The following is an 18,495-nucleotide window of genomic DNA, read 5'->3' as shown; positions in this document are numbered from 1 at the left end:
ACATGCAAGGACAACTGCATCCACTGGCAAGTAAACAAGAAATCAGTATTCAGGAGCAGAGGGTTCTCGCACAAGGATTCTGAGCGCGCTCAGTGGTGAATATCAAAGGGGTGTCTGTGCATGTCTGGAGACGACAGATGAGAGGTGAAACTTCCATATTTTAAACTGAGGCTCTTGACATATAGCGAACAGGGTTTACCAGATTCCCAGGTAGCTATGCCAGGCAGAATACCAGGGGATTGATTACTATAAGGTCACTCTGGTATTGAACCATTGATGATGTTACCAACCCTTTTGAATTGCACTTTACATTGATGGAACCACAGGGATAACTGTTCTATGTGATTGTGAGATTGTGTGCTGCATTTAAATACATTATATGTCCTGGCTTGCAGTATCATTGAGAACAAGTTTGAGAAAAGTGTGGGAAGTGTATAGTATACTGTAGGTATATATAAGTTGGAATTCTAGATAACTCACAGTTGTGGCATGTGGCTCCAGTGTATCCTGTTCCAGAGCAGTCACAGTAGAAGGTGTTCCAGGACTGGGAACACTGCCCTCCATGTTCACAGAAGTTGGGCAGACATCTGGAGAGACAGCAGCAACATACACTATATTCTACAAAAGTATGTTGACACCCATTCAAATTAGTGGATTCGGCTATTTCAGCCACACCCGTTGCTGACAGGTGTATAAAATTGAGCACACAGCCATGCAATTTCAATAGACAAACATTGGCAGTAGAATGGCCTTATTGAAGAGCTCAGTGACTTTCAACGTGGAACAGTCATAGGATGCCACCATCCCAACAAGTCAGTTCATCAAATTTCGGTCAACTGTAAGTGCTGTTATTTTGAAGTGGAAACGTCTAGGAAAAACAACGGCTCAGTTGTGAAGTGGTAGGCCACACAAGCTCACAAAATGGGAAAAATTGTCTGTCCTCGGTTGCAACACTCACTATCGAGTTCCAAACTACCTATGGAAGCAACTTCAGCACAATAACTGCTTGTCAGGAGCTTCTTGAAATGGGTTTCCATGGCCTAGCAACCGTACACAAGCCTAAAATCACCATGCGCAATGCCAAGCATCGTCTGGAGTTGTGTAAAGCTCGCTGCCATTGGACAGTGGAAACGTGTCCATCCGGCAGTCTGATGGATGAATCTGGGTTTGGCGGATGCCAGGAAAGCGCTACCTGCCCCAATGCATAGCGCCAACTGTAAAGTATGGTGGAGGAGGAATAATGATGTGGGGCTGTTTTTCATGGTAAAGGCTAGGCCCCTTAGTTCCAGTGAAGGCACATCTTAATACTTCCACATACAACGACATTCTGTGCTTCAAACTTTGTTGAAACAGTATGGGGAAGGCCTTTTCCTGCTTTAGCATTACAATGGCACAATGCACTAAGCAAGGTTTATACAGAAAGAGTTGGTCAAGATCGGTGTGGAAGAACTTGACTGGCCTGCATAGAGCCCTGACCTCAACTCCATCGAACACCTTTGGGATGAATTGGAACGCTGTCTGCGAGCCAGGCCTAATCACCCACCATCAGTGCTGACTTCACTAATGCTCTTGTGGCTGAATGGAAGCAAGTCCCTGCAGCAATGTTCCAACATCTAGTGGAAAGCCTTCCCATATCAGTGGAGGAGGTTATAGTAGCAAAGGGGGGAATAGCTCCATATTAATGCCCATGACTATGAAATGAGATGTTCGACGAGCAGGTGTGCACATACTTTTGATCAGGTATGTACAGTGCATTCAGAAAGTATTCATACCCCTTGACTTATTTAACAATTTGTTGTGTTACAGCCTGAATTCAAAATGTATCAAATATATTTTTTGCTTGACTATATTACTCACGATAACCCATTTCAAAGTAAAATACAGAATTATCTCATTTACATAAATATTCACACCCCTTTGCCCTTACACTCCAAATTGAGCGCAGGTGCATCTACTTTCCTCTGATCATCCTTAAAACGTCGCTACAACTTGATTGGAGTCTACCTGTGGCCCAATTCAATTGTTTGGATATGATTTAAAAAGAAACACACCTGTCTATATATGGTTCCACAGTTGACAGTGCATGTCAGAGTAGAAACTATACCATAAAGTTCAAGGAACTGCCCGCAGATCTCCAAGATATAATTGTGATGAGGTATATATCTGGGTACGGGTATAAAACTATTTCTAGAGTGTTGAAACTTTTCAAGAGCACAGTTGTCTTCATCATTGGGAAATTAAAAAAAATATGGAACTACCCAGACTCTGCCTAAAGCTGGCCATCTGACCAAACTGAGCAACCGGGTAAGTAGGACATTGGTCAGGGAGATGCCCAAGAACCCAATGACCACTCTGACAGAACTACAGAGTTTCTTGGCTGAGATGGGAGAACCTGATAGAAGAACAGCTGTCTCTACAGCATTTCACCAATCTGGGCTTTATAGGAAAGTGGCCAGGCGGAAGCCACTCCTGAGAAAAAGGCACATGACAGCATGCCTGGAGATTGCAAAAAGGCACGTGAAATATTTTTTTGTTGTATTTTATTAGGAGCCCCATTAGCTGTTGCAAAAGCAGCAGCTACTCTTCCTGGGATCCACACAAAACATTAAACATGACATACTGTATTACAGAACATTAACAGACAAGAACAGCGCAATGAAAGAACTACATAAATAAATAAAAATGGCACCCAGCCTATATATTATTACATACACTCAAACTATCTAGGTCAAATAGGTGAGAGGCGTTGTGCCGTGAGGTGTTGCTTTATGTGTTTTTTGAAACCGGTTTGCTGTTCATTTTAGCAATATGATATGGAAGGGAGTTCCATGTAATAATGGCTCTATATAATTCTGCACGCTTTCTTGAATTTGTTCTGGATTTGGGGACTGTGAAAACACACCTGGTGGCATGTCTGATGGGGCAAGTTACTGTGTCAGAGCTGTGCGTAAGTTGACTATGCAAACAATTTGTAATGTATAGTATTTTTATTAGCCCTCTGGTTACAATGAAGAGAAAGATGTGCCATCCTGTTCTGGGCCAGCAGCAGCTTAATTAGGTTTTTCTTTGCAGCACCTGACCACATGACTGGACAATAATCAAAATAAGACAAAACTAGAGCCTGCAGGACTTTCTTTTGGAGTGTGGTGTCAAAAAAGCAGAGAATCTCTTCATTATTGTCAGACCTCTCCCCATCTTTACAACAATTTAATCAATATGTTTTGACCATGACAGTTTAGAAACTAAGGTAATATAATTTAGCCTCCTCAACTTGTTCAACAGCCACACCATTCATTACCAGATTCATCTGAGGTCTAGAGCTTAGGGAATGTATTGTACCAAATACAATGCTCTTAGTTTTAGAGATGTTCTGGACCAGTTTATTACTGGCCAACAATTCCAAAACTGACTGTACCTCATCGTTAAGGATTTCAGTGACTTCATTAGCTGCGGTTGCTGACATGTATATGGTTGAATCATCAGCATACATGGTCACACAGGCTTTGTTAAATGCCAGTGGCAGGTCATTGGTAAAAATATAAAAGAGTAGAGGGCCTAGATAGCTGCCCTGTGGTACATCACACCCTACAACCCTCTGAGTTCTATTAGATACAGTGCCTTGCGAAAGTATTCGGCCCCCTTGAACTTTGCGAACTTTTGCCACATTTCAGGCTTCAAACATAAAGATATAAAACTGTATTTTTTTGTGAAGAATCAACAACAAGTGGGACACAATCATGAAGTGGAACGACATTTATTGGATATTTCAAACCTTTTTAACAAATCAAAAACTGAAAAATTGGGCGTGCAAAATTATTCAGCCCCCTTAAGTTAATACTTTGTAGCGCCACCTTTTGCTGCGATTACAGCTGTAAGTCGCTTGGGGTATGTCTCTATCAGTTTTGCACATCGAGAGACTGACATTTTTTCCCATTCATCCTTGCAAAACAGCTCGAGCTCAGTGAGGTTGGATGGAGAGCATTTGTGAACAGCAGTTTTCAGTTCTTTCCACAGATTCTCGATTGGATTCAGGTCTGGACTTTGACTTGGCCATTCTAACACCTGGATATGTTTATTTTTGAACCATTCCATTGTAGATTTTGCTTTATGTTTTGGATCATTGTCTTGTTGGAAGACAAATCTCCATCCCAGTCTCAGGTCTTTTGCAGACTCCATCAGGTTTTCTTCCAGAATGGTCCTGTATTTGGCTCCATCCATCTTCCCATCAATTTTAACCATCTTCCCTGTCCCTGCTGAAGAAAAGCAGGCCCAAACCATGATGCTGCCACCACCATGTTTGACAGTGGGGATGGTGTGTTCAGGGTGATGAGCTGTGTTGCTTTTACGCCAAACATAACGTTTTGCATTGTTGCCAAAAAGTTACATTTTGGTTTCATCTGACCAGAGCACCTTCTTCCACATGTTTGGTGTGTCTCCCAGGTGGCTTGTGGCAAACTTTAAACGACACTTTTTATGGATATCTTTAAGAAATGGCTTTCTTCTTGCCACTCTTCCATAAAGGCCAGATTTGTGCAATATACGACTGATTGTTGTCCTATGGACAGAGTCTCCCACCTCAGCTGTAGATCTCTGCAGTTCATCCAGAGTGATCATGGGCCTCTTGGCTGCATCTCTGATCAGTCTTCTCCTTGTATGGAGACAAACATTGGAAGCGTTTGGAACTGAAAGTTTAGAGGGACGGCCAGGTCTTGGTAGATTTGCAGTGGTCTGATACTCCTTCCATTTCAATATTATCGCTTGCACAGTGCTCCTTGGGATGTTTAAAGCTTGGGAAATCTTTTTGTATCCAAATCCGGCTTTAAACTTCTTCACAACAGTATCTCGGACCTGCCTGGTGTGTTCCTTGTTCTTCTTGATGCTCTCTGCGCTTTTAATGGACCTCTGAGACTATCACAGTGCAGGTGCATTTATACGGAGACTTGATTACACACAGGTGGATTGTATTTATCATCATTAGTCATTTAGGTCAACATTGGATCATTCAGAGATCCTCACTGAACTTCTGGAGAGAGTTTGCTGCACTGAAAGTAAAGGGGCTGAATAATTTTGCACGCCCAATTTTTCAGTTTTTGATTTGTTAAAAAAGTTGGAAATATCCAATAAATGTCGTTCCACTTCATGATTGTGTCCCACTTGTTGTTGATTCTTCACAAAAAAATACAGTTTTATATCTTTATGTTTGAAGCCTGAAATGTGGCAAAAGGTCGCAAAGTTCAAGGGGGCCGAATACTTTCGCAAGGTACTCTAGATACTGAAGTTCTGAATCCACAATGGCAGAGGTTAAAAAGCCATAAAAAAATAAGTTCTCAACAGCAGGTTATGGTCAATAATATCGACTTAACTGAAATCTAACAGTACAGCTCCCACAATCTTCTTCCTTGCTGAGCGGCCTTTTAGGTTATGTCAATATAGGACTTGTTTTTACTGTGGATATAGATACTTTTGTACATGTTTCCTCCAGCATCTTCACAAGGTCCTTTGCTGTTGTTCTGGGATTGATTTGCACTTTTCACACCAAAGTACGTTCATCTTTAGGAGACAGAAGGCGTCTCCTTCCTGAGCGGTATGACGGCTGCGTGGTCCCCTGGTGTTTATACTTGCGTACTATTGTTTGTACAGATGAACGTGGTACCTTCAGGCGTTTGGAAATTGCTCCCAAGGATGAACCAGACTTGTGGAGATCTACAATTGTTTCTGAGGTCTTAGCTGATTTCTTTTGATTTTCCCATGATGTCAAGCAAAGAGGCACTGAGTTTGAAGGTAGGCCTTCAAATAAATCCACATGTACAGCTCCAATTGACTCAAATGATGTCAATTATCCTAACAGAAGCTTCTAAAGCCATGACATAATTTTCTGGAATTGTCCAAGCTGTTTAAGGCACAGTCAACTTTGTGTATGTAAACTTCTGACCCACTGGAATTGTGATGCAGTGAATTATAAGTGAAATAATCTGTCTGTAAATAATTGTTGGGAACATTTCTTGTGTCATGCTCGAAGTAGATGTCCTAACCAACTTGCCAATACTATAGATTGTTAACAAGAAATTTGTGGAGTGGTTGAAAAATGAGTGACTCCAACCTAAGTGTGTGTAAACTTCCGACTTCAACTGTATATGTATAGCAACACCTCCCCCATAAGCATTATTGTCTCTTCTATAGATGTATTGCTACTGCTGTATCATCGTAGGAATGATCTAAGTGAGTCTCAGAAATGGCTAATATTGGCTAATTTATTATGTTATTTGATGTTAGAGAGGTATTGATTTCATTAACCTTATTTCTGTGGCTAAATATATTAACATGGCCATGTTCAGCCATTTCCTGTAGCTTCTCAGAGATAAACATAATATGAAAAATAACAAAAAAACGCAAAAGAAAAACACAAACATTCAGAGATCTTAAGTCAAAAGATTATGTGGTCTGATGAGACAAACATTTTACTCTTACCCACGGATGCTTTGTTCATCTTGCCCGGGCAGAGACTGAAGTGTGAGCTTGTTTTTCCCAGTTATTTTTTACATTTTGTTCACGCCTACATGAATAATCATTCTATTTTTATTTTTTTTAAAGCATTGTAAACTTTATTTTTGGTCCAGTGGATGGTCGGTCTGTGGCCATGACTGTCTGTGAGTGGTTGCATTTCTCCACCCTTATCCCATGACTGTTTACAGGAACAATGGTGAGGTGTTTGCTCTGTCCCTGTACTACAGATTGCCCTTTAACCTTTGTAGCCTACTGCCTGGTGTGTTTAACTTGTCTAAAGTATGGTATCTTTAAAGCAATTTTTTTATTTGTATTTGTATTTTTATTTTTTTCTAGTTGAGTATATTATTTATATTGCTTTGTGTTGTCTTGTGTGTCTTGTGTGTGTGTGTGTGTAAAACTTAATAAACAGTTAAAAATAAAATGTTTTACTCTTTGGTCTGAATACAAAGTGATATGTCTTGAGAAAACCAGGCACAGCTCATCACCTGTCTAACACCATCTCTAGTGTGAAGCATGGTATTTGGCTATGGGGATGTTTTCAGCAGCAGGGACTGGGAAACTGGCAAGGATAGAGGGAACAATGAATACAGTCAAATCATTGATGAGAACATGCTTCAGAGTGCAAATGACAATGACCACATGCATACAGCCAAAGCAATGCTGGAATGGCTTCAGAACAAGAATATGAAACAGCTCAAAGTCCGGTGTTTATGTCAAACGGTTTTGTTATATTTCAGTCTTCTGTGATGTACACTGAGTGTAAAAAACATTAAGAACAACTTTCTAATATTGAGTTGCACTAACCCTAACCCTTTTTGCCCTCTGAACAGCCTCAATTCGTCAGGGCATGGACTCTACAAGGTGTCGGAAGCGTTCCACAGAGATGCTGGCCCATGTTGACTCCAATGCTTCCCACAGTTGTGTCAAGTTGGCTGGATGTCCTTTGGGTGATGGACCATCATTGATACACACGGGAAACGGTTGAGTGCGAAAAATCCAGCAGCGTTGCAGTTCTTGGCACCTACTTCTATACCCCGTTCAAAGGCATTTAAATCTTTTTACTTCCCCATTCACCCTCTGAATGGCACACATACACAATCCGTCTCAATTGTCTCAAGGCTTAAAAATCCTTATTTAATATAAGAAATTTGAAATGATTTATACTTTTACTTTTGATATAGCTTAATATAGTTTGGCAATTACATTTACTTTTGCTACATACTTGAGTACATTTAAAACCAAATAATTTTAGACTTTTAGTCAAGTAGTATTTTACTGGGAGTCTTTTTTATATTAAGTATGACAATTGGGCACTTGTTCCACCACTTTTCAGTGTATACAAAGTGTAATATTGGGATGCAAACTCAAAATTTAATACATTTCAATTTGACATGGTACAGGTGTCTTCTTTTTTAAGCCTATAAAAATGTGTGTGAGGTGTACTGTGTACTATAAACACTCTGTGAGACCCTGATTTAGCCCACAGCAGTAAAAGGTTAACAGAGTTTGACAGAATCCGCAAGGAAGAATGGGAGAAAATCTCAAAATCCAGATGTGCAAAGCTAATACGGACATACCTAAGATGACTCAAAGCTGTAATCGGCGTCAAAGATATTGACTCAGGGGTGTGAATACTTATGTCAATTATACATTTCTGGATTTCTTTTTCAATACATTTGCAAAAAATTCTAAAAACATGTTTTCACTTTGTCATTAAGGGGTATTGTGTGTAGATGGGTGAGAGAGAAAAACACATGATTTAATCCATTTTGAATTCAGACTGTAACACAACAAAATGTGGAATAAGTCAAGGGGTATTAATACTTTCTGAAGGCCCTGTACATTACAATACTATGTATATACATATCTTTACTATGCATTAGCAAATGTCAGGGTATTCATAGTGACAAAAGCAAACATAAATACATTTGAAAAGCTGAACATTGACAAGGTAGAAGAAACATTGATGATATATACTAGTTCTTTGTTTTTTAAATTAAAGACTTTTGTGCAGTGATGAACAGAAACAATCTCACAACATGATTGTGGAAATATCAAAGAAGGATAAAATGAGATTTGTTGGTAAAATAATTAGTTTTTAAAAAGCATAAAGACATATCTGTCAGATTTGCCAAGCCTTTTTGTAGGGTAAAAAGGGAAAAAACAAGGTTTGTCTTCGTGTCAAAGCCTACTATCCTCAGCCTTTCATTATCTGTTAAGCAGACTCCCCTTTTCATTTCCTTGCCATTATCAATGCACGGTCTGGCACCCGAGTACTCAAGAGGCGAGGCAAACACAGTTTGTGCATTTCCTTTGCCGTTGTTTATTTACGATTTACAAGGCCGCTCAGTAAATCCCAAATGAATTGAGTACCATTCCAACTCAAATTGTTGAGGCAAATGGTAAACAAACACTTGCCAGTACTGTGTTGTTGTGTGTTTAAAAAAAGAAGAAGCAGCAGCATCAAGTCAAACCCAGAGCACGTATTTACAGGTTTTGAACACCCAGCGCTTCATGGAAATCCCTCTCCTAACCACGCTTTCCTGATTAATAGTACCTTCCTCAAGCCTCCTTCAGTTTCACATAATTGCCCAGGTTTCAAGCGTGCATCTATAATTTCATACATTTTCATCTCTCTCCCATTAATTGCCATGGAGCAGAGTGACTGTGGCGTGGATAAGGTTGCAGGCCATGGTTTAATTACCGTAGAGCTATTTCTATTGATGTGTTCACGGCTGCCCTCACAGGTCATGAAATTACAGAAGCCGTGGCACAGAAGTGCACACTTGCAAAAAAATGTAGTCATGGAGTTTGATTGGACACAAAGAAAAGTAGATTAACACTCGTAAAGGTTAATCTTCCAATCCTTTAATGAAGCATAGTTCTGGTCGTTACACAAAGACATGGCTCTGCGATGGACAATGAATTACAGTCCAATGAAGAGATTTATAGAACGGTGAACAATACTGAGCATAAACCTCGCCTATAAAATGAGGGATAAGGGGTAATATTGCATGGTAGTGAAATATACAAAACATTCTCTCGGCGTACATCTCTTTGTGGAAGGCTCATCGAGAGGCAGCCAATATAGGGCACACAGACAGCTGTCACCTGTTTTGTTTTCATGCGAACCATCACATTCCGTCTTTTTACACATTTCCCATATTTCATGTCTTTTACTAACAGCCCTGTAGGGCTTATTCATCTGTTGTGTTCCACACACTCCAACAGCCTTTACATCTGCCGGTTAGCATTCTAAACCGAAGAATCAGGTGTAGCTGCGATCTGACATCAGAGTAGTAGGATTCCCCTCAGGGTGAATACAAGAAGAAGCACCAACTCACCAAGTCCTTTGTTTGTCTCCTCCCTGTATGTGTTTCAGGTTTCCTCAACTTTGCCATGAGATATATTTAGCGTGTACTAATCCCACCCATCGGTCCCACAATCAGAGCGGGGTAATGAGGGACAGAGAGGACGCCACACGCCACACAGGTAGCAACTTGTTAGCGGGGCCCTGAGCCAGGATGATAGTGCAACAGTACCAGACTCCATTGCATGATCTAATTGGCAGATCCAGTGTGTAAGCCTATCTCTATTAGCTGACTTGTCAGCGATACTAAAGCATGGGCTGTGTTGGACAGAATAACCTCATCAACAAATAAAGACAGAACCGTTTAAATCTGTTTAGTTCGTCATCCAAACACATTTTGGGATTGGAGCCCCACCTAAAGGCTTACCTGTCATGGATGCCACATGTGTCAAACTGCAGCTCCCTGTAGTTTCCCAGCCGTCCTTGTTGCACCCGGTTCAGGTCCATGGGCTGGCTGTTGATGGAGATGAGACGCATGCACCCCTGGAACGCCAACGTGGGGTTCTTACAGCCTAAGATGTTCAGAGATGGACAACCTGTGACACAGATTGAAGAAATGTTGCTAAATAGTTGCATTTTCATCATTCAACATGTCCTGTATAAATCTTCAGATAATGTCTTCAGATGCTGCAACAAGACCTGACCATCAAGTCCTGGTTTCATGAGTGTGACAATATTGCGTTAGGAGGTAGGTGAAGGAGTCCGGCGCAGGAGAGCAGAGATGTCCGAGATGCGTAATTTTAAATGGGCAAGTCTACCAAATACAGGTAAGGCACAATACAAAAATCAGACGCCCTCGACAACAGAGAAACCCGTTCATCACGAAAGGAGGAACAAACAAAGCTCCTCAATTTATACACACAGTATGAATGCGTGAAACAAAAATGGGCACAACCTAACCGAGCAACCTCACAATAAAATAACCCCGCACAAACCTAGGCAGGCAACAGGGTAAATTATACACACAGAAATTAAGGCAACTGAAGCCAGGTGTGAAAGAACCAAAGACAAAACAAACAGAAAAGGAAAAAGGGATCGGTGATGACTAGTAGGCCGGCGACGCCGACCGCCGCCCGAACAGGGAGAGGAACTACCTTCGGTGGAAGTCATGACAGTACCCCCTCCCCTGACGCGTGGCTCCCGCAGCGCACCGATGCCGGCCTCGAGGACGACCCGGAGGACGAGGCGCAGGGCGATCTGGGTGAAACTCCCTCAGCATAGATGGGTCTAATACGTCCTCCACCGGCACCCGGTATCTCTCCTCCAGACCGTACCCCTCCCAATCCACGAGGTACTGAAGGCCCCTCACCCGACGCCCGAACTGCATACGCAGGCGCCCCCTCGAAGTCCAGGGGGGGCGAAGGGACCTCCCGCACCTCAGCTTCTTGAAGCGGACCAGCCACCACCGGCCTGAGGAGAGACACATAAAACGAGGGGTTAATATGGTAGTAAGGGGGAAGCTGTAACCTATAACACACCTCGTTTATTCTCCTCAGGACTTTAAACGGCCCCTTTAAACAGCTTCCGGCAGGGCAGGCGGAGGGGCAGGTTTCGGGTCGAGATCCAGACCCGGTCCCCCGGTGCGAACACCGGGGCCTCGCTGCGGTCTCCGGCGGCAAAACAACTGCAGAAACCTACCCACATCCTGGTTCACTCTCTCCACATGCCCATTACTCTCGCGGTGAAAGACCGAGACCTCCAAACGTTCCATGAACGCCTTCCACACCCTAGACGTGAACTGGGGACTCCGATCAGAAACAATCATATCCTCAGGTACCCCGTAATGCCGGAAGATGTGAGTAAACAGGGCCTCCGCAGTCTGTAGATCCGTAGGGAGACCGGGCAAAGGGAGGAGACGACAGGACTTAGAAAACCTATCCACAATGACCAGGATTGTGGTGTTGCCCTGTGACGGAGGCAGATCGGTCAGGAAGTCAACCGACAGGTGTGACCAAGGCCGCTGTGGAACGGGAAGGGGTTATAACTTCCCTCTGGGCAGGTGCCTAGGAGCCTTGCACTGAGCGCACACCGAGCAGGAGGACACATAAACCCTCACGTCCTTGGCCATAGTGGACCACCAGTACTTCCCACTAAGACATCGCACCGTCCTACCGATGCCCGGATGACCAGAGGAGGACGTGTGAGCCCACCAGATCAGCCCGTCACGAACCTCCAGCGGAACGTACACCCATTCAGCTGGACACTGTGGTGGAGTAGGCTCTACACGTGATGCTCGCTCGATTGTTGCGTCCACCTCCGATTGGGGAGTAGGATCTATGGACCGCTCCTCCATATGATACAGTCGGGACAGTGCGTCTGCCTTAGTGTTCTGGGATCCTGGTCTATATGAGATAGTAAACCGAAATCGGGTGAAAAACATAGCCCACTTTGCCTGATGAGGGTTCAGTCTCCTCGCCGCCCGGAAGAACTCCAGATTACGGTGGTCAGTCCAGATGAGAAAAGGGTGTTGAGCCCCCTCAAGCCAATGTCTCCACACCTTCAGAGCTCTGACGACAGCCAACAACTCCCAATCCCCCACGTCATAGTTTTGCTCTGCCGGGCTGAGCTTCCTCGAAAAGAAAGCACAATGGCAGAGCTTCGATGGCGTACCCGAACGCTGTGAGAGCACAGCTCCAATCCCAGCCTCAGATGCGTCCACCTCCACAATGAATGCCAAAGAGGGATCCGGATGCGCCAGCAAGCGAGCCGAAGTAAACAGAGCCTTCATGCGACCAAAAGCTCTGTCCGCCTCAGCCGACCACCCCAGATGCACCGGACCCCCCTTCAGCAGTGACGTAATGGGAGCAGCCACCTGCCCAAAACCCCGGATAAACCCCCGGTAGTAGTTGGCAAACCCTAAAAACCAATGCACCTCCTTTACCCTGGTTGGAGGGGGCCAATTACACACGGCGGCAATGCGGTCACACTCCATCACCAACCCTGATGTGGAAATGCGATACCCTAGGAAGGAGACGGCCTGTTTGAAGAACAAGCATTTCTCAGCCTTGACGTACAGGTCATGCTCCATCAGTCGCCCAAGTACCTTGCGCACCAGAGACACATGTGCGGCGCGTGTAGCGGAATAGACCAGAATGTCATCGATATAAACCACCAAATCCTGCCCGTGCAGGTCCCTGAGAATCTCGTCTACAAAAGATTGGAAGACTGCTGGAGCATTCTTCAACCCGTACGGCATGACGAGGTACTCATAATGGCCGGATGTGGTACTAAACGCTATCTTCCACTCATCTCCCTCCCGGATACGCACCAAGTTATACACGCTCCTGAGATCCAGTTTTGTGAAAAAGCATGCCCTCTGAAATGACTAAATCGCCGTGGCAATGAGAGGTAGCGGGTAACTGTACCCCACTGTGATGGAATTTAGACCTCTATAGTCAATGCATGGACACAGACCTCCCTCCTTCTTCACAAAAAATAAACTTAAGGAGGCAGGTGATGTGGAGGGCCGAATGTACCCCTGCCCCAGAGATTCAGAGACATTTGTCTCCATAGCCACCGTCTCCTCGTGTGACAGGGGATACACGTGACTCCTGGGAAGTACAGCGTCTACCAGGAGATTTATCTCACAAACCCCTCGTTGATGAGGTGGTAATTGGGTAGCCTTCTTTTTACAGAAGGTGATAGCCAAATCGGCATATTCTGAGGGATTGCGCACGGTGGAGATTTGGTCTGGACTTTCCACCGTCGTTGCACCGATGGAAACCCCTACACACCTGCCTGAGCACTCCTCTGACCACCCCTTTAGAGCCGTCTGTTGCCACAAAATCTTGGGGTTGTGACGGGCCAACCAGGGGATCCCCAGCACCACCGGAAATGCAGGAGAATCAATGAGGAAGAGACTAATTCTCTCCTCATGACCCTCCTGCGTAACCATGCCCAGTGGAGCCGTGGCCTCCCTGACTATCCCTGACCGTAATGGTTGGCTATCTAAGGTGTGCACTGGGAAGGGTTTATCAATCTGAACAAGGGGATCCCTAAACAATGCACAAAACCGCGGTCAATAAAATTGCCTGCTGCGCCTGAATCTACTAGCGCCTTATGCCGGGAATGAGGGGAAAATTCAGGAAAATAAATGAACACATACATGTGACCAACAGGAGGCTCTGGGTGAGCCTGGTGCCGACTCACCTGAGGTGTCCGAGCAGTGCTCGGCCTGGCGTCTCGACTCCCAGAAGGACCCCTCTAGCACCGGTCAGCAGTGTGCCCTCTACGACCACAGCTGGTACAGGAAAGGGCTCCTCCTCCGGTTGCCCTCGCTGCAGCACCTCCTAGCTCCATGGGTGTTGGAGTGGAGGGGCTGGGGGATAAAACTGACAGGGCCCGATCCGGATGTCCGCGCGTCTCCAGCAAGTTGTCCAACCGAATGGACATGTCTATCAGCTGGTCCAAGGAGAGGGTGGTGTCTCTACAGGCTAGCTCCCTACGGACGTCCTCGCGCAAACTGCACATATAGTGATCGATCAGGGCCCTGTCGTTCCATCCCGCGCTAGCAGCCAAGGTCCGGAACTCTAGGGCGAAGTCCTGTGTGCTCCTCTTCTCCTGCCTTAGATGGAACAGACGTTCACCCGTCTGGGTAGTGCTCCCTCGCCGACTCTGGATCGTTCCATACGGCGTTGGCCCACTCCAGGGCTTTGCCTGAGAGGCAGGAGACGAGGGCCTTCACACTCTCACCTCCCGAAGGAGCGGGATGAACCGCCGTCCCATCATACTTCCTCGGGAGTCAAATAACACTGGGACCAATCAACGAAGGAGAGGGTTGTGGTACTGGTTGGAGTGTGGCTGGTGGAGGTGTAGGAAGGCCACCTCTCTCTCATATTTCCATCGTCGCCATCCCCTGATCCATCGTGGTCCCCAGCCGGTGTAACACTGCCGTGTGGTGTTGAACGTGCTCCTCCATAGATGTTGGGAGCGCGTCAGCTCCTGCTGGCTCCATCGAAGCTGGTGCAGGATTCTGTGACAATATTGCATTTGGAGGTAGGTGAAAGAGTCAGGTGCAGGAGAGCAGAGATGTCCGAGATGCGTAATTATAATGGGCAAGTCCACCAAATACAGGTAAGGCACAATACAATAATCAGCCGCCCTCGACAACAGAGAAACCCGTTCATCACGAAAGGAGGAACAAACAAAGCTCCTCAATTTATACACACAGTATGAATGCGTGAAACAAAAATGGGCACAACCTAACCGAGCAATCTCACAATAAAATAATCCTGCAGAAACCTATGCAGGCAACAGGGTAAATTATATACACAGAAATTAAGGCAACTGAAACCAGGTGTGAAAGAACCTAAGACAAAACAAACAGAAAAGGAAAAAGGGATCGGTGATGGCTAGTAGGCAGGCGACGCCGACCGCAGAGCGCTGCCCGAACAGGGAGAGGAACTACCTTCGGTGGAAGTCGTGACAATGAGATAGTGATGCAGACAACAAGACTCATTGTGTGTGTTCCTACCTCCGAAGTAGAGGCTGTTTCCTGCCTCCATGTGGTCCCCCAGCTCGATGGTTGAGGACGGCTCATTGTCCAGGGTCGTGGTGACTTGAAGACCTTGAGATCTGAGACTCACAGAGTGCCACAGTCCATCGTTCACTCTGTAACCTGTGGAGACAGCAGGGTGTGTTTTCTGTGTGAGACTTTTACAGGCTCATCAAACATCAACTACATGTTCATTCAGGGATTACTGGGATTGGGATCTCCAACATACTGTAGGTACTAGGCTACATATTACATTATAAATCATAGCCTATCAATCGCTGTGTAAGCTACAGTATGGTCACATGGTGTGTCTTAATAACTGTCCTACATTTCTAAACAAGAATGGAAGATCACATGGAAATGAAAATGAATGACAAGTGTGGTTGGTCAGATTGAAGCTAAATCGTTGCCAGAGGACAGAACGTAATGGTTATTATTGGATGAAACATTCATTTGACCGTAGGTTCAAGCTTCAAACAGACATAGCAGATTGTGGTATATCCATTTTGATTGTCCTTTATAGTGAAGGGCTTCCAAGCTGTAATGGTCTTTCTGTGTGTCTATAATTCCCTCTGTGCCTGCCATCTGCTGAAAGTCTGGGCTCTGCAATCCAACGTAATTATACATGTTATTTCTCTCTGACTGCAATCCTATAGCGCTCACGTCCAAAATACAAGGATGACATTTTTCCTCAAGCCATTCCAAGAAGATTAAATGTGCTTTGAGTTTCTCGGGGGCAAAAGGTCATATGAATGATGTTGATGTAATGATGTGCAAAACCAAACACAGACAGTCTCCCCCTGGATGATGGATTAGCTTTTCACTGTCGGTCTACTTCACTGGAATAAAGACTGTTTTATATTTTCTGTCTCCCTGGGTGTACACTGATTCCAGCCCATAGTGTGGGACAGCTAGGCTAGAGGCTGTTGGTCTGGCCCTCACCGGTGGAGACCTCTTCTTTCTGCTGGGCTGACGTGTGATGGGTCAAGCGCAGCCGGCTGTTGCTTATCTGCAGCTCCAGTCGCTGGGGCTCCGGGGCCAGCTGGGTGGAGAGCAGTAGCCCGTCTGGGTTCCATGTTCTGAACTGGAAACGCACCGCGAAGCCCTCTGAAGCAGACTGCGTGGCCGGGAGCGACAGGAAGCTGCTGCTGGAGCTCAGGAAAGTGGTGGATACCAGCTGGGGCTCCGAGCACGAGAAGGTCACGTTGCCCTGGTGACACACATGGAAAACACAGATAATGGAATTATTCACTCATACCATCAACATGTTGGATTTACTGTACTTTTACTGTACCATTCATCTGAGCAGAATGAAATACAGTGAGCTGATAAAGAGATTTACTGAAAATGATATTTAGAAAACTAACTCGCCTGCAAGAATCACACATTTCCTTGATAACGCCATATAAAGCTGAATAACTATCTGGAATTCAAAAGGTACAGTACAAAAGGACTACAGGCAGAAGTGTCATATAATATCAAACTATAAAATTCTGAGTTTCTCCCCTCCAATCTAGGTTAGCCGTCAGGTGGGCAGAGAAAGAACACACCTTAATTCCAAGTGATCCAGAGGCCTTGTGAGGTACATGGACCAAAAGAGCAGCCATGTCAATTGAGGTCAGCGGCCCATCAATCCCAGTGCCTCAGAGGCAGAGAAGAGCAATCGGCAGCACTTTGACTCTCATTGTGATCCCTTACCAGATAGTATTCCACATTGAAATTCCATTACGGATTCCATCATCGCAGTCACTCTCTCACTTGTAAGTAAAGGCCTTTTAACATAGCAATCAGATTTCCGAGGGGAATAGGGTGTCTGTGATGCAATGTAATGCTTTGGCTTCTGTCTGATTTGATTGGGGGGAGGGTGTCCAAATTATAGGGTGTGCCTACGGCTGAATCTATTCATGAATTTAGACTTAATGACACAGTAGTGAGGATCAGATAGAACTACATTTTTTTCTCTATGGACAGTGTCTCTGCCCTGGATCTCATACAGTTTGAGGGACCATGGAGAAGGCCATATGACTAACTCAAATACAAATGTGATTAAACAGAATCACATTGTAGCAAAATGTGAAATCTCACAGCAACAGTGCAATTAAAACAGACTGTCTGTGACCTTTAATAGGCATTGGTTGACTAACTACTTTGTCCCCATACTATTTTAAGGATGTACTAATAATCTATGGTACGGTAGATGAGAATAGTTCTCTTACCACACTGTAGATCTGAGGTTTGCGTCGCTTGGCTAGGTCGATGATGTTGATCCCGTTGTAGTAGAGGTTCTCGATGCAGCCATGGAAGTTCTTCCTCAGGAAGGTACCAGGTTTACCTGGCAGTGGGATGCCTCCGAAGCTGAGCTTTGATGAGGAAAAAGGGTGAAATGACAACATCCTCTTAGAGTAAGATAACTTGGTTGAACTATTTACTTGGTCTGAATAAGTATCTGACTATTCTACAGTATATGTTAGCATAAACACACCTCATAGTCCACCTCCAGAGAGTCTCCTTCCCCCTTGGTCCTGAAGTGCTGTGTGTGGGTGTCCATGGTGAGGTTGACCTGCTTGTTGAAGCGCTCGATGAGGACAGAGTGCCAGTGCTGGTCATCCAGAAGACTGCCCAGAGTGACCGCAACACGACCACTGCTGAACCGCAGCCGGGTGTCATCTTAAGACAAAGAAACAGAGAACAGATCATATGGTTACTTTAATATTGATATAGATATTGATCATAAAACAGGACGGTTTATCGCGGAAGAGGGAGCTCTTATAGACATTCTGAAAACAAACTACTAGAGAATGGTCTTCCCCAGACTCAGCTCTACACAATGTGGATCCTTAACAGTCTGAGTCCAGCTAGTAAATGGAGCTCAGGTGCAGTGGTAATTGGAAGGGCAGCAGAACACAAACATTCAGTTACCCTCCCAGACTGCTCCCCAGGCTCATTTTAAATGGTTCAAAAGACCCCTTCATCTGTACCCAGAGTCCCTTGTGTCCTGTTACCCATTACCTCTGCCCCTTGACCTTTCTGATGACCTCTCCCAGGTTGAGGTAGAGAGCCAGCCTGCCAGGTCTGTGCACATTATTTTCCATTCAAAGTTTATGAGAAATTTGCATGTTTGATG

The 18,495-nt window shown here is 44.8% G+C and overlaps 1 protein-coding gene across 1 annotated transcript in view; it reads right to left on the bottom strand.

The window, feature by feature from the left end:
• Nucleotides 1-18,495, bottom strand: part of LOC112237428 (contactin-associated protein-like 5) — a 64,022-nt gene that overhangs the window by 17,151 nt on the left and 28,376 nt on the right. The window contains exons 6-11 of the mRNA XM_024406026.2: nucleotides 17,854-18,038; nucleotides 17,588-17,731; nucleotides 16,314-16,581; nucleotides 15,351-15,494; nucleotides 10,245-10,413; nucleotides 481-587 (exon numbers count right to left, since the gene is read on the bottom strand). Coding sequence (XP_024261794.1) covers nucleotides 481-587; nucleotides 10,245-10,413; nucleotides 15,351-15,494; nucleotides 16,314-16,581; nucleotides 17,588-17,731; nucleotides 17,854-18,038 — 1,017 coding nt within the window. The remainder of the gene's footprint in view (nucleotides 1-480; nucleotides 588-10,244; nucleotides 10,414-15,350; nucleotides 15,495-16,313; nucleotides 16,582-17,587; nucleotides 17,732-17,853; nucleotides 18,039-18,495) is intronic.

This window comes from Oncorhynchus tshawytscha, linkage group LG03 (genome assembly GCF_018296145.1).
Source record: "Oncorhynchus tshawytscha isolate Ot180627B linkage group LG03, Otsh_v2.0, whole genome shotgun sequence".
Lineage (NCBI taxonomy): Eukaryota > Metazoa > Chordata > Actinopteri > Salmoniformes > Salmonidae > Oncorhynchus > Oncorhynchus tshawytscha.
The sequence above is the reverse complement of the archived record's forward strand: the minus strand, read 5'-3'. Positions and strand labels throughout refer to the sequence as shown.